Source organism: Chlorocebus sabaeus, chromosome 3, assembly GCF_047675955.1.
Source record: "Chlorocebus sabaeus isolate Y175 chromosome 3, mChlSab1.0.hap1, whole genome shotgun sequence".
NCBI lineage: Eukaryota > Metazoa > Chordata > Mammalia > Primates > Cercopithecidae > Chlorocebus > Chlorocebus sabaeus.
The window spans coordinates 21298161-21312807 of record NC_132906.1 but is presented as its reverse complement, the minus strand read 5'-3'; the positions used below and the strand labels follow the sequence as shown (position 1 = coordinate 21312807).

The window sequence follows — 14647 nt, the reverse complement described above, 5'->3', positions numbered from 1 at the left end:
CCTCCTGAAACACTCTTGCTTAAGATTGAGTTGGATTTAGAATTTCTGTCTCTCATTAGATCCATGGTATTTATCCTTTTATTTAGTCATCAGTTCTTTGGGGAATATGAAGAAAGCTGTGAGTCTACTCTCCATAGAAGGAAGCACCCTCGTAACATGCAGCTTATCCGAAGTTAGAAACCATATTCCCAGTGTTATTCAACTTCTTGGCTCTCGTGCTCAGGATGGAGTCTAACACTAAGTAGGCATTGAGTGACTGTGGAACTTCTGAAAGCATTTCCTGACAATCCATTTAAGTGCTTTTTCTACATTCTTACTATGTTATTTGCAAACTGTTCTCCCCTAATGTGTTTAGCACACGCCATCATTGCTTTCTTGTCTGTGTCCCCAACGAGGCTGTAACATTTTCCAGAATGGGCACTGCTCTGTTCGTAGCTATATTCCCAGCATCTAACATGGTACCAAGCATATAACAGGCATTTGATATGAATAGGGATTGAATATAATTTTTCAACTACTCCAGAAATACTACTACTACTACTTTTTTCCCCCCCAAAATACTTCTCCATCAACTATTAACTTCTGAGGCATAAACAGACCTTTATTTATTTATTTATTTATTTATTTATTTGAGACGGAGTCTTGCTCTGTCGCTCAGACTGGAGTGCAGTGGCACTATCTCGGCTCACTGCAAGCTCTGCCTCCCGGGTTCACGCCATTCTCCTGCCTCAGCCTCCCGAGCAGCTGGGACTACAGGCGCCCACCACCATGCCCGGCTAATTTTTTGTATTTTTACTAGAGAGGGGGTTTCACCGTGTTAGCCAGGATGGTCTCGATCTCCTGACCTTGTGATCTGCCCGCCTCGGCCTCCCACAGTGCTGGGATTATAGCGTGAGCCACCAAGCCCGGCCTTTTTTTTTTTTTTAATTTTTTTAATTTTTATTTTTTTTTGAGATGAAGTTTTGCTCTTGTTGCCCAGGCTGGAGTGCAATGGCGTGATCTTGGCTCACTGCAACCTCCGCCTCCTGGGTTCAAGTGATTTTCCTACCTCAGCCTCCCGAGTAGCTTGGATCACAGGTGCCTGCCACTATGACTGGCTAATTTTTATATTTTTAGCAGAGATGAGGTTTCACCATGTTGGCCAGACTGGTCTCAAACTCCTGACCTCAGATGATCTGCCCGCCTCGGCCTCCCAAAGAGCTGGGATTACAGGCGTGAGTCACTGCGCCCGGCCATAAGTAGACTTTTGTTGGATAAAATTTAGCTACTATGTGACTGTTTGTGAGTTGGAATCTATTAGTGAAAAGGTTAAAACCAGTGGTCTTAATTTCTGACCTTGCTAAAGGAATCCAGCCTTTTGTCTCTAGCTGTTTTTGTGGCTTTCTCACTGTTCTCTGAGTAGCTTTCTGAGTACTGGTTTAATCAACACTTACTGCTTGTTTGCTGTCTTTCACCCTTTGAGATCCACCACAACCCCCCCTGTCCCCACCCTGGAGGGCAGGGAACTCATCACCATTGAACACTTTTGTGCTCATGAGTCAGGATTTTTTCCTAGACTAGAATCATGTTTATTTGGTTTTATAATTTTCCATTAGTTTGCCTCCTAGAATTCTGTGTTTCATTAATAATCCAGTTGCTTGCCTTATAATTGATTCTATTTGACTGTAATAAATTTCCTTTAGTTTTTTTCTGAAACTGAAATCATCCATTTTGCCTTTCAAAATGGGACTAGTAATTAGTTTTAAGTGAATGAAGACTTTCATGGAAATGAACAATACAAGCAGTTTTTTCCTTTCTTTGAAAGATGGAACCAGACTTATGTTTGGGCTTGAAAGTGATGATTTCCATTTTTCTCCTTTCACAGGTCCTCTTCTGGGCAAATCCAATTTTTTTTATTAAAGTAAACCCAGCTGCTTACTGTCTCTCTTGGATTCATTTAAAACTTCATGATCCTCCTGGATAGTAGAATGTGTTTCAACTCCCCATTAAATTTGTTTTCTAGGAATTTTACTTGTTTTTCGTAGGTCATAGCAAGTTAAAAAATGACAGTGTGTCATGGTGAGCAAAAAGCAAATGTTCCTGGGTTATTTAAATTGGATTAAAATATGCCAGAGCTATGGTGACAGAAATATCAAATATGAAGCCCTTTATCTCCAGGCTCTCCAAACAGCTAATTAAAAAAAAAAAAACTATTTTCTATTCAAGTGGATGGCTTCTTTTATGACATGTGCTGTTCAGTCCCTCAACAGCTTTAAGTATCTGATTCTAAGTCAGAAGGGAGTTGGGCTGTCTTATTGAAAATCTCTTCCTGAATACTTTAGTAGAATTTGGGTGTATATATAAATTTTGTATGAGCTATTGAACCATTTATTATAATTTTAATTTAACATACTTGGTATGGAAATTTCATGTTTTCATTAAAACATTTTGAAAGCACTGCTTAAAAAATAAATGTTGCTATCATTTGAACTAAAGAATAAAAACGCAAAATACTGGTTCTGTGATTATACCAATCAAGTTGGGAGAGGGGAGCTGTGGAAAGAACTTGGAGCTCCTGGCTTTCAGTCCAGTGCCCGTGGGTCTGACAGGGAATACCATCTTGGAGCCTCTGGCAGGATATTGTATTAGACTATCAAGGCCACTTGAACCTTAGGATTTTGGACCTTGGGTAACTTTAGCATCATGGCTCTGCTTAAAGCATCTTTAATAAGTTATGTTTTGATATTTGCAATTTCAGAGCAATAAACTGGAGGAGAAAAAAAGACTTCAAGAAAACCTTAGGAGAGAAGCATTTAGAGAGCATCAACAATAGTAAGTTAATGTTTCCAGAACTTTGTGCCTTTATAGGCAGATTGTTCTTACAGGTTTTAAATTTTGGTGATGGTCACTTGTCAAAACACCTGGTATTGGGTTATTGGCTGTTCTATTAATTATGTAATTGAACTCTGTCACCATGTAAGTAAGGTGGGAGTCATGTCTACTCACCAAAGTATCCTTTAGTAGTCAATAACACTAAATTTGAGAAATTCTCCATTATAAATGACTTGGAAGACTTGATCCTTTGGTGATCCAAGGTACTTCTGCTTATGTTGACTTCCAGGATACCAATATAAGGAACAGAGTGTTTGCACTGAAGTGCCTAACCAGAATCTAAACTGACCAGGGATTTATCTAATGGACTGAGGGCTATTATACACCTGTATTTTTTTCTAGACAAGAATTGAGAAGTCATTTAGTAGTTATTGGCAAAACTCTCCACTGGTGGTCATACAGCAAGGTAATTTGCAGTATGACTTGTGAACAACAGCAGCTAATAGATACAGGGCAACTACTACATGCTTTGTAACACAATCTACTTTGTTATGTAGGCTTTAAGGGTAAGCTCATGTCCTAACTCTTGGTAGCCAGGTTACCTGCACATTGATTAAAAGACAAAACCAAAGAATCCTGTTTCAGGCCCTACATTAATTCTAAATGTGGTAGAAATAGAACCAAGCAGATCTGGGTTCAAAGTCCTAGCTCCCGCTAAAATTCTTTGAATGTCAGCGTTTTTTTTTTTTTTTTTTCCTTGAATAGAGATTGTATCTATCTTATAGGCCATTTGCAAGAATTACATAAAATATGTAAATGACATAAAGTGCCTATTACAGGCACTTGAAACGATCCTTCTTACAGTAGGCCCTTGTTGAGTAGGCTCATATAACTTTTATTTTATGGAGGCTGTACATGAATTTCTGGTCCCACCAGAACCAGTAGTAGGCGCTCCACTTTCATATGAAATATTCACTGCCTGCCTCCTGATCTCTCGCTCCATTGTTGTTCCTTGTTTGCAGAATTTAAGATCACTCACATGTCGGGGTGAGCGTATTTGTGACACCCTCCAACATATTCCTCCTCCTCAGCACAGTATCCTCTGATTTCTCATGCTACTAAAATTATCCTGCCTCTGTCATAAGCAGCCCTTTCTTGCTTTAAGATTCAGAGGCAGGAATGGAAGAGAAGTTTCTCAACCCGCTGCTCGCTCCTTAACAAGTTATATACTGTGTTTCTGCTACCCAGGCCAGAAAATAGATGGGAGATGGGATTGGGTAGGATGAGAGTGTTGGTAAGTGATGTCATCCTCCTTAGCTAAAAAGGAGCCTCGCTCTAATTTTCATCACAGAATCCTTAGCCTGTCTCTCTCCACTCTTCTTCTAAGGAAGGCATTTGAGTGAGGAGCTAGTGGGAAACTAAGGAGCTAAGCACCAGGAGAAACTGTCTATCTTGCGGAGATATGGTGGGAGGAAGGCACTAGATGACGGCTGTGAATGTATCATTGCCTCTCCTCTCATGGGTAGAGAATGAATGAGAATTTATTTCGAGACTCAGCCTGAAGAGGTGAGAGAGATTAGGGGCTGGGCTGGTGGCTTTGTGTCCGAAGTTGGTTCCTTCCGGTGGGTTCTTGGACTCACTCATTTCAGGAATGAAGCCGCAGACCTTTGTGGTGAGTGTTACAGCTCTTAAAGGTGGCACAGACCCAGAGAGTGAGCAGCAACAAGATTTATTGTGGAGAGCGAAAAAACAAAGCTTTCACAATGTGGAAGGGGACCTAAGCAGGTTGCCACTGCTGGCTGCGGTGGCCAGTTTTTATTCCCTTATTTGTCCCTGCCCCTTTCCTGCTGATTGGTCCATTTTACAGAGTGCTGATTGGTGCATTTTACAAACCTCTAGCTAGCCACAGAGCACTGATTGGTGTGTTTTTACAGAGCACTGATTGGAGCATTTTACAAACCTCTAGCTAGCCACAGGGCGCTGATTGGTGTGTTTTACAGTCCTAGCTACAGAGTGCTGATTGGTGCATTTTATAATCCTCTTGTAAGACAGAAAAGTTCTCCAAGTCCCCACCCGACCCAGAAGTCCAGCTGGCTTCACCTCTCAACTTTAGTAGCCTAGAGTCACAAATGAGAACAAATGTCATTGTCCTATGACATACTAGTTTTACATCAGAAGAGGGAAGACCTATTTAGCAGCGAGGGGCCTTGGGCACAGGACTGGATAGTTGAATGGGTTCATTCTCTGGAGAGTTCTAAATATGGCAAAGTAAAGGATAAGAGATTCTTGAAGTTTTAAAAGACTTTAGAAGTTGTGCGTCCAACCTCCTTTCTTTTATAGTTCTAGCTTCTTGAGTCTTAGTAAAACAACTAAATACAGAAGATCAATCACCCTTTTTCTGTAAAGAAAAAAAAACTTTGCCCTCAGCCACCCGGCCTACTATCAGTGGAGCTGAATTCAATTACACGCACATTTCACTCTTGCTCTTTCTTCTGCTTGTTGTAAAAGTCCCAGGTAACCAGGAAAAAGAGAGGTTGGCTAAAAACGAGAAGGATCTCAAATTGATTTTTAAAGCCTATTGAGAAACACGAGAAGAGGTATATGCGTGAGGTTCTTGTTTGAAAAAGAGTATTGTGTTTTGAATTACTTTTGAAATTAAAAGACCAATAGCTCATGAAATAAGCAGCAATTGTATAGTTAGAAACATAAAAGAGATTTAGAAAAGATGGATCCTCTATATGACAAGTCTTTGTCATACCTTCTTAGAATCAGTTTGTGGTGGGAAAAAAAAGTCTAGGAAAGCTCTTTGGATTTTTTTTTTGTTTTTTGAAACAGAGTCTCGCTCTCTTGCTCAGGCTGGAGTGCAATGGCTCAATCTCGGCTCACTGTGACCTCCGCCTCCCGGGTTCAAGCGATTCTCCTGCCTCAGTCTCCCAAGTAGCTGGGATTACAAGCACATGCCACCATACCTGGTGAATTTTTGTATTTTTACTAGAGACGGGGTTTCACCATGTTGGCCAGAGTAGTCTCAAACTCCTGACCTCCAGAGATCCACTTGCCTTGGCCTCCCAAAGAGCTGGGATTACAAGTGTGAGCCACTGCATCCAGCCAGCTCTTTGGATTTTTAACATCACAAAGGTTTTGCCAGACCAACCAGACTGCCTACCCCCACCTCCCAAATTAGTTTCTCCTGAAACTGTCAAACGAAGGAACACAAAATAGAAACGTGCATAAGAAATTCTTTCAAACCAGTCAGTACTTTGCTAGCTTCACCATGCTGCAATGTGTGATTCGCACAGCAGACCAGGAATGATACTGTTTTCTGTAGAGAGGGCAACCATGGACTTGAGCAGATTGTAAATCCAAGTTGCTGGAGAAAAAGCTCATGATAGCAACCTGAGGCACCACCATGAGAATCTTAATGTGCTCTTTCTTAACACCTTGTTCTTGACTTCGTTCATTTGCTTCTGATTATTTTTAGTGTTGTCAATTATTTAGCTAACAGGCAGAAAACTAGGCTTTTATTGACATCCAAAGGGACTCTCCTGAGTGTAATAATGAAGGCAGTTTATCGAATGCCTGTGAGGTTGCTTTCTAATTGTACGCATTAATCTGCCCGTGCAAGCTGGCTGAAAATACACAAGCAGATTGCACATGCAGATGGAGCACACAGGATGGTTTTTATGGAAGGACCTCTGGAATGTACTTTTGCAGTACTGTCTTTTCCCTAAAAATCGAATGACTGTGACTGTTTCAATGAGCGGCTGAGAGCAGAACAGATGAATGGTGCATTAAGTCTGCCACTCTGGCTGGGGACAGACTCCAATTTCACAATTTAGAATTCGTTTTAGGATTCTTGAGCCTGAAAACAGGGTAGAAATCGGCCGTTAGCCTTGGTTTAAGTTTCAAGGTTATTTTTAGTCTCTGTAATTATTTACTACTTATAAAAATTCATGTGTGATACCTTTGGGTGGACTTTTCTATTAGATAGAAGATGTGAAGTAACAGTTGATAAGCCTTTTTAAAAAAACAATCATAGGATTTTATGATTTCGGTTCTTTAAAACATGGGGTAAAATAAATCTCAGCATTTTAAATGTTACTTGGTAATTTGTTGTTGGTGGTGGTGGGGTGTAGTCGTCTTTTCCGATCGTGTTTTTTTGGATGAGTGTTAAGATAGGTTTGAATTTTGAGCCTATTTAACCAGCTAGGGTAGGAAAGTGAGTGACGCAGGACAGATGCGTTTTGTGTGTGAGGATTAGGAAAAAGTGTTCTTTTAAGAATTTTCTGGAGATGTAAGTATTGGCTACATTTTAAACATTAACAATTTAAAATTCATGTCTAATAACCACTTGATGACCAAAAAAGAAAGGTCTCTCTCTTCTGTTTTTTTTTTTGAGATGGGGTCTCATTCTGTTGCCCAGGCTGGAGTGCAGTGGCTCAATCTCAGCTCACTGCAACTTCTGCCTCCTGGGTTTAGGTGATTTCTCCCACCTCAGCCTCCCACGTAGCTGGGGCTATGGGCATGCACTACAATGCCCAGCTAATTTTTTGTATTTTTAGTAGAGATGGGGTTTCACCATATTGGCCAGACTGGTCTTGAACTTCTGACCTCTTGTGATCCATCTGCCTCAGCCGCCCAAAGTGCTGGGATTACAGGCATGAGCCACGAGCCTGGCTCAAAGCCTCTCTTTTCAACCCTTAAAAATATCAGATTCTCACTTATCTCTCCTTGATCTGGGAAAGACCTGGAAGGGGTAAGAGTGTCTCTATAGATGCAAATTTACCCCACAAAAGACAGCTTTACAGGGCCATTTCAAAATATGTCAAAGAAATATATTTTGGGGTAAAATATTTTTATTTCCTTCAGAGTCTGCTATCTGTCATGTGATGCTCTACCAGAGTCAGGCTGGAATTTGGTATCTTACTGCCACAAAGAGTCTGTTAGGGCAGTCTGTGATGTTTATTTTAATGTACTGGTTAGTTGTGCCTAAGCTCCAAAAGGGAGGGAGCATTTAGAATTTGGAATTTAGTTTCTCTTTTAGTTTTTCTTTCTGGAATTCACTTGGCTACAAGGGGATCCATTCAGTCTGTTGGGGGCGCTTGGGATTTTATTTTTTGTTTACACATTAAACGTAACAGATTATATATTCATATGGTTTTAAACTACAAAGTGCTTTGTTCTTTTAATCAAATAAAGTAATAAGAAGCTGCTCTGAGGCTGAGTGCTGTGGCTCATGCCTGTAATCCCAACACTTTGGAAGGCCAACATGGGTGGATTACCTGAGGTCAGGAGTTCGAGACCAGCTTGGGCAACGTAGGGAGACTTCATCTCTACAAAAAATACAAAAATTTGCCAGGGGTGGTGATGCATGCCTGTAGTCCCATCTTCTTGGGAAGCTGAGGTGGGAGGATCGCTTGAGGCCAGGAATTTGAGGTTACAGTGAGCTATGATCACGCCACTGCACTCCAGCCTGAACAACACAGCGAGACCTTGTCTCGCCGAAAAAAAAAAAAAAAAATGAAGCCACTCTGGAGTTCCTGCAGAGAGCTTGGTGACAGTCGGATCATGGCCACTTCCTCCATGGCCCTCCCAGGAAAGCTGGGGTCCAAGGACAAGCGAACCTCTGCCCTGCAGGCACCTGGAGCCCTTGCCATGGCTGTGCACCAGCAGGGCCCAGGCCTTGATGCAGAGAAGGACCCCTCTCTCCACTCCACCTCTCTGACCATCAGGCAGCCGCCTCTGGTCAGCCCAGACCCAGCTGGCTGCTGGGCCTCCTGGCCTAACCCTGCCTGGCCTAGATGAAGCCTTCAGGATGCAGCCCCTTTGGGTGGCACTGGTGTGTGGGGTGGGAAGCCTGGCAGCTGTGGGAACACCGTGGAGAGCACTGTGGGGTGAGGCCTGGAAGGCAGGTCTGCAGATGGACCCGACTTCGCCACCTCTATAGGCCTAGAACCCTGCAGGACTGAGGCCTGGGGTGACCACTCTGTCCCAGTTGGGTGAGGCCTGCCTCATTCTTGATGACAATGGACCAAGCAAGGCCTTAGTGGTCCAGAAGGTGAGCAGAGCCCTGACGGATGAAATTGCTAGAATCCACTAGGCGGGGTTGATCTCCCGTCTACTGTACCTTCATATCAGAAGAGAAACGGTAGGATCATAAGCCACATTTGGGCAACTGGAAGGGCCCACTGGTCTTTGGAAAGATGTACTGGCCGTGTGTAGAAGACCTGTGTATGTAATAGGAAAAACTCTCAACTGACCTCCCCAAACTTTTAAAAGAACGCTTGCTACATCTAGCCCTTCTAGATGTAAAGAGGTTTTGCTAAATTATGATAAAAGAGTCATAAAATCACACATCTTGCAAATGCTCACTTCTTAAAAAAATCATAGAAAATGTCATCTGGAATGACTTTTTGAAATGAATTTGTGAGACCACCTCTGCAAATGACATCAGGATGACATGTCCACATTTGTTCAGTGGGTAAGAGGACTTGGGGTGGAAGACCTGAGGAGGAGGAGGAGAAGGCTCCATGCCAGAATGATCATATTTAGGAGACATTTTCATATTTTAACCATCGCTTTGTGTGTGTATTTTATTCCTCACTACTGTATACACGGTTGACAATATTAAGTACTTTTTTTTTACTTTTGTTTGGAAATGTCTGGGTTTTCTTCCGGATGTTCTGAAGTGCCTGATATGTGTTAAAAGTACAGGTAGTAAAATAACACATTTTGTGAATATCTTTTTGTCGACATTCATATGAAATGTTTTTAGTGGGGACTGGCCAAACCACCTCTTCAGTAATACAACGTTGTGTTTCAGGGGAGGAGGGAAGAGGCGGAGGTGGAAAGAGCTCGGTGCCCATGTGCCCATAGTGAGGCAAGAGTAACCATTGTCCCTTATGTCTGTGAGTGTTGTTTTACTTATCTGTGTTTACAGTGTATATAAAGCAGTGGTCCCCAACCTTTTTGGCCCAGGGAACTGGCTTTGTGGAAGGCAATTTTTCCATGAATGGGGAAAGGGGGATGGTTTTGGGATGAAACTGTTCCACCTCAGATCATCAGGCATTCGTTGGATTCTCATAAGGAGATGTAACCCAGATCCTTCACATGCGCAGTTCACAAAGGGTTTCTGCTCCTATGAGATTCTAATACCGCTGCTGTTCTGACAGGAGGTGGTGCTCGGGTGGTACTGCCCACTCACTCCTGCTGCGGGCCCAGTTCCTAACAGGCCACAGACCAGTACCCATCTGGTCCGGGGGTTCGGAACCCCTGATATAAAGTACAACCGAGTCCTAATTTATAACATCCAGTCCTTCTAGATGTTGAAGAGGTTGCCTGTGTATGACAAAAGTAGAGTTTGTAGACTAATATATTATATAAATTTTGTTTTACAATTCCTAGGAAATACTGTCTTCGGAAAATTTGAGCATTATTGAGTTGATGGGGAAGGAAAGAGTTCTAGTCCAGAATGTTCACAGTTTGAAAGCATTTTCAAACGATAACTATCCTTATATGTGTGCAGTTTATTAAAAACTACTGTATATGTAGGAGACAAATTAACCCCTTATCTAAAATATTTAGGCTATCTAGATGTTTAGAAGTGCCAGTTAAATGTTAAATGTAGAAGTAGTAAAACATTGCTTTTAAAATATATTTTTGCTACGATGGATAGGAAATACCTTCTTTTGTAAATGAATTGATAAATCATCTCTGAGCAGTATACTACTATCCATACTTGTACAGTGTTTTAGGGCAGGTGGGAAGGAAGGAATTGCAAAAGGTAAAATGCTAGTGTTTATATTTGGATATTTTCAGCACCATTTTCTGTATGTTTAGTGCATTTAGTTTTGCTATGTGTATAGGGTATATAATGGACAAATGAGTCCTAATTTTGCAACATCTAAAGAGGTGCCAGTACATGAGAAAGTACCTGGTAAAACCAGTACATTCCATATACTTTGTTTTGAGATTCATAGGAAAGCTTGTCTTCTGTAAGTCACTTCTGGATATGAATTTGTTCAACCATCTCGAAGCATTATACATGGTCTATACTTGTCAACAGCATTGAAGACAGAGGGAAGGAAGTAAGGAGGGAATGGTTCAAGGCCCAAATGGTCATATTTAGAAGATGCCTGAGATTCTAATCATTGTTATGTGTGTACAATTTTATTCAACAGTGCCGTGTACATATTGGATAATTCTTATATGAAATATCTAGTCTTTCTGTATACTTAGAAGTGCGTGGTATGTTTAAAAGTAGGACTACTAGAATAATGCTTTTTGTAAATAGCTTTTAAAAACAAATGGGAAATATTGTCTTCAGAAGTGGAATTGTTAAACCACCTCTGTGAACAGGATACTACTCTCAGTTCTTGTTTGTTGGGTTGAGGGAGGTGGGAGGGAAGAAGTTGCAAAAGGTGTTTTGCTTTGCTAGTACATACTAGAAAATTTCAGCTAATCCATCGCCCTGCATGATATGTATATGTCATTTAACTTTATGTATTGTGTACATACTGGACAAATGGGTTCTTATTTCATATCTAGTCTCTACAGTGGAAAACTAAAGTCCTATTTAAAATAGCTAGTCATTCGAGATGTTTAAAAAGGCACAACACATTAAAAGTAGAAGACAAAAGTAACACCCATTAGGTATTTTTTGTTGTTGTTATTTCACAGGAGTGGTTGCATTTGGGAACAGTGTCATTGAGCTTGGTATTTTGGAGAGTGTGCTGACTGTTCATTGGATGGTGGCAGGTGCGGGGAGGAGCAAGTATGCTGAGAGAGGCTGAGTTAGATTAGTTCAGATTATCTAACCATTGTTATACATGTGCATTTTAATTAATATTGGTGTGTATCAAAGGATAAACAAGTCCTAATGCTAAAAGTTTGTTAAAAGTAGAGGTAGTAAAATAATTCCTTTTCAAATGTCCTTTTGTTAGTTTTTAGGAAGTCCTGTGTTCTGGGAGTGACCTTTGTTAACCTGCGTCTTGGAGCTAGATGTCGTTCTGTACTTAGTCACTAGAATGGTGGAAGAGGGTGAAAGAAAGGGCTTTTGCTAGTATCTCCATATATAGAAGACTGTCTTGGATTATAACCATAGGTCTATATGTGCATTTTTAGTAAAGTGCCTGTGTTTATTGTGAACCAAGTTAATTATTTTGCAATGTCTAAGCTTTATAGATGTCCTGAGTTAACAACGTATGATAAAAAGTGGAGCTAGTGAATTAGCCAATTTGTACATTTTTTTTTTTGTTATAATTGATTAAAAAAGATACATGTTGGACATGGAATTGTTAAACCACTTCTGAGCAGTGTAGGTCAGGGCTTGTTCTTTAAGTTGGCAGCAGAGGGGTACAACGAAATAAAAAGGGAGGGACGCATGCAGATGTGTTCATATTTACGTTTTGATGCTAGCCATTGAGGTAGCTGTATCTCTTTTGGTCGTATTACAGGAATACATTAAGTAATTAAATAGAAACGTACCTTCTTGCTAATATTTTAATGTAGATCTGATAATTTTCCTAGAAACATTATGCTTAATATACTCTGTTGCTTTATGTTTCATTTTAAATTGAGCGTTAAGGGAATGCTGTATTTTCATCAGAACGCTACCAATACATTTATCTAGAGGCTTGTGTCCATTTTTGTCTTCTATGAAACTTTTGTCTCAAGAAAGGTGTGATTACATTCTTTTTTCTTTATTATTATTATTATACTTTAAGTTCTAGGGTACATGTGCACAATGTGCAGGTTTGTTACATATGTATACATGTGCCATGTTGGTGTGCTGCACCCATTAACTCGTCATTTACATTAGGTATATCTCCTAATGCTATCCCTCCCCCCACACCCACCCCTCAACAGGCACTGGTGTGTGGTGTTTCCCACCCTGTGTCCAAGTGTTCTCATTGTTCAACTCCCACCTATGAGTGAGAACATGCAGTGTTTGGTTTTCTGTCCTTGCGATAGTTTGCTCAGAATGATGGTTTGCTCAGAATGATGGTTTCATCCATGTCCCTACAAAGGACGTGAACACATCCTTTTTTATGGCTGCATAGTATTCCATGGTGTATATGTGCCACATTTTCTTAATCCAGTCTGTCACTGATGGACATTTGGGTTGGTTCCAAGTCTTTGCTATTGTGAATAGTGCCACAATAAACATACATGTGCACGTGTCTTTGTAGCAGCCTGATTTATAATCCTTTGGGTATATACCCAGTAATGGGATGTCTGGGTCAAATGGTATTTGTAGTTCTAGATCCTTGAGGAATCGCCACACTGTCCTTCACAATGGTTAAACTAGTTTACAGTCCCACCAACAGTGTAAAAGTGTTCCTATTTCTCCACATCCTCTCCAGCACCTGTTGTTTCCTGATTTTTTAATGATTGCCATTCTAACTGGTGTGAGATGGTATCTCATTGTGGTTTTGATTTGCATTTCTCTGATGGTTAGTGATGGTGAGCATTTTTTCATGTGTCTTTGGCTGTATAAATGTCTTCTTTTGAGAAGTATCTGTTCATATATTTTGCCTACTTTTTGTTGGGGTTGTTTCATTTTTTCTTATAAATTTGTTTAAGTTCTTTGTAGATTCTGGATATTAGCCCTTTGTCAGATGGGTAGATTGCAAAAATTTTCTCTCATTCTGTAGGTTGCCTGTTGACTCTGATGGTAGTTTTCTTTTGCTGTGCAGAAGCTCTTTAGTTTAATGAGATCCCATTTCTCAATTTTGGCTTTTGTTGCTGTTGCTTTTGGTGTTTTAGACATGAAGTCCTTGCCCATGCCTATGTCCTGAGTGGTATTGCCTAGGTTTTCTTCTAGGGTTTTTATGGTTTTGGGTCTGACATTGAAGTCTTTAATCCATTTTGAATTAAATTGGTATAAGGTGCAAGGAAGAGATCCAGTTTCAGCTTTCTACATATGGCTAGCCAGTTTTCCCAGCACCATTTATTAAATAGGGAATCCTTTCCCCATTTCTTGTTTTTGTCAGGTTTGTCAAAGATCAGATGGTTGTAGATGTGTGGTATTATTTCTGAGGGCTCTGTTCTGTTCCATTGGTCTATATGTCTATTTTGGTACCAGTACCATGCTGTTTTGGTTACTGTACCCTTGTAGTATAGTTTGAAGTCAGGTAGCATGATGCCTCCAGCTTTGTTCTTTTGGCTTAGGATTGTCTTGGCAATGAAGGCTCTTTTTTGGTTCCATATGAACTTTAAAGTAGTTTTTTCCAATTCTGTGAAGAAAGTCATTGGTATCTTGATAGGGATGGTATTGAATCTATAAATAACCTTGGGCAGTATGGCCATTTTCACGATATTGATTCTTCCTATCCATGAGCATGTAATGTTCTTCCATTTGTTTGTATCCTCTTTTATTTTGTTGAGCAGTGGTTTGTAGTTCTCTTTGAAGAGGTCCTTCACATCCCTTGTAAGTTGGATTCCTAGGTGTTTTATTCTCTTTGAAGTTATTGTGAATGGGAGTTCATTCATGATTTGGCTCTCTGTTTGTCTGTTATTGGTGTATAGGAATACTTGTGATTTTTGCATATTGATTTTGTATCCTGAGGCTTTGCTGAAGTTGCTTATCAGCTTAAGGAGATTTTGGGCTGAGATGATGGAGTTTTCTAAATATACAATCATATCATCTGCAAACAGGGGCAATTTGACTTTCTCTTTTTCTAATTGAATACCTTTTATTTCTTTCTCCTACCTGATTGCCCTAGCCAGAACTTCCAACACTATGTTGAATAGGAGTGGTGAGAGCGGGCATCCCTGTCTTGTGCCAGTTTTCAAAGGGAATGCTTCCCGTTTTTGCCCATTTAGTATGATATTG

General features: G+C 40.5%; 1 protein-coding gene across 24 annotated transcripts in view; it reads left to right on the top strand.

Moving 5' to 3' along the window:
• The window catches only part of EPSTI1 (epithelial stromal interaction 1), a 315408-nt gene that overhangs the window by 34779 nt on the left and 265982 nt on the right, over positions 1–14647 (top strand). For all 24 annotated transcript variants that reach the window (XR_012092040.1, XR_012092053.1, XR_012092052.1 and 21 more), the window contains exon 6: positions 2738–2811. Coding sequence is in view for 11 of the 24 variants with exons in the window: in XM_037986754.2 (XP_037842682.2) it covers positions 2738–2811 (74 nt within the window). In the remaining 13 variants the exon portion in view is untranslated. The remainder of the gene's footprint in view (positions 1–2737; positions 2812–14647) is intronic.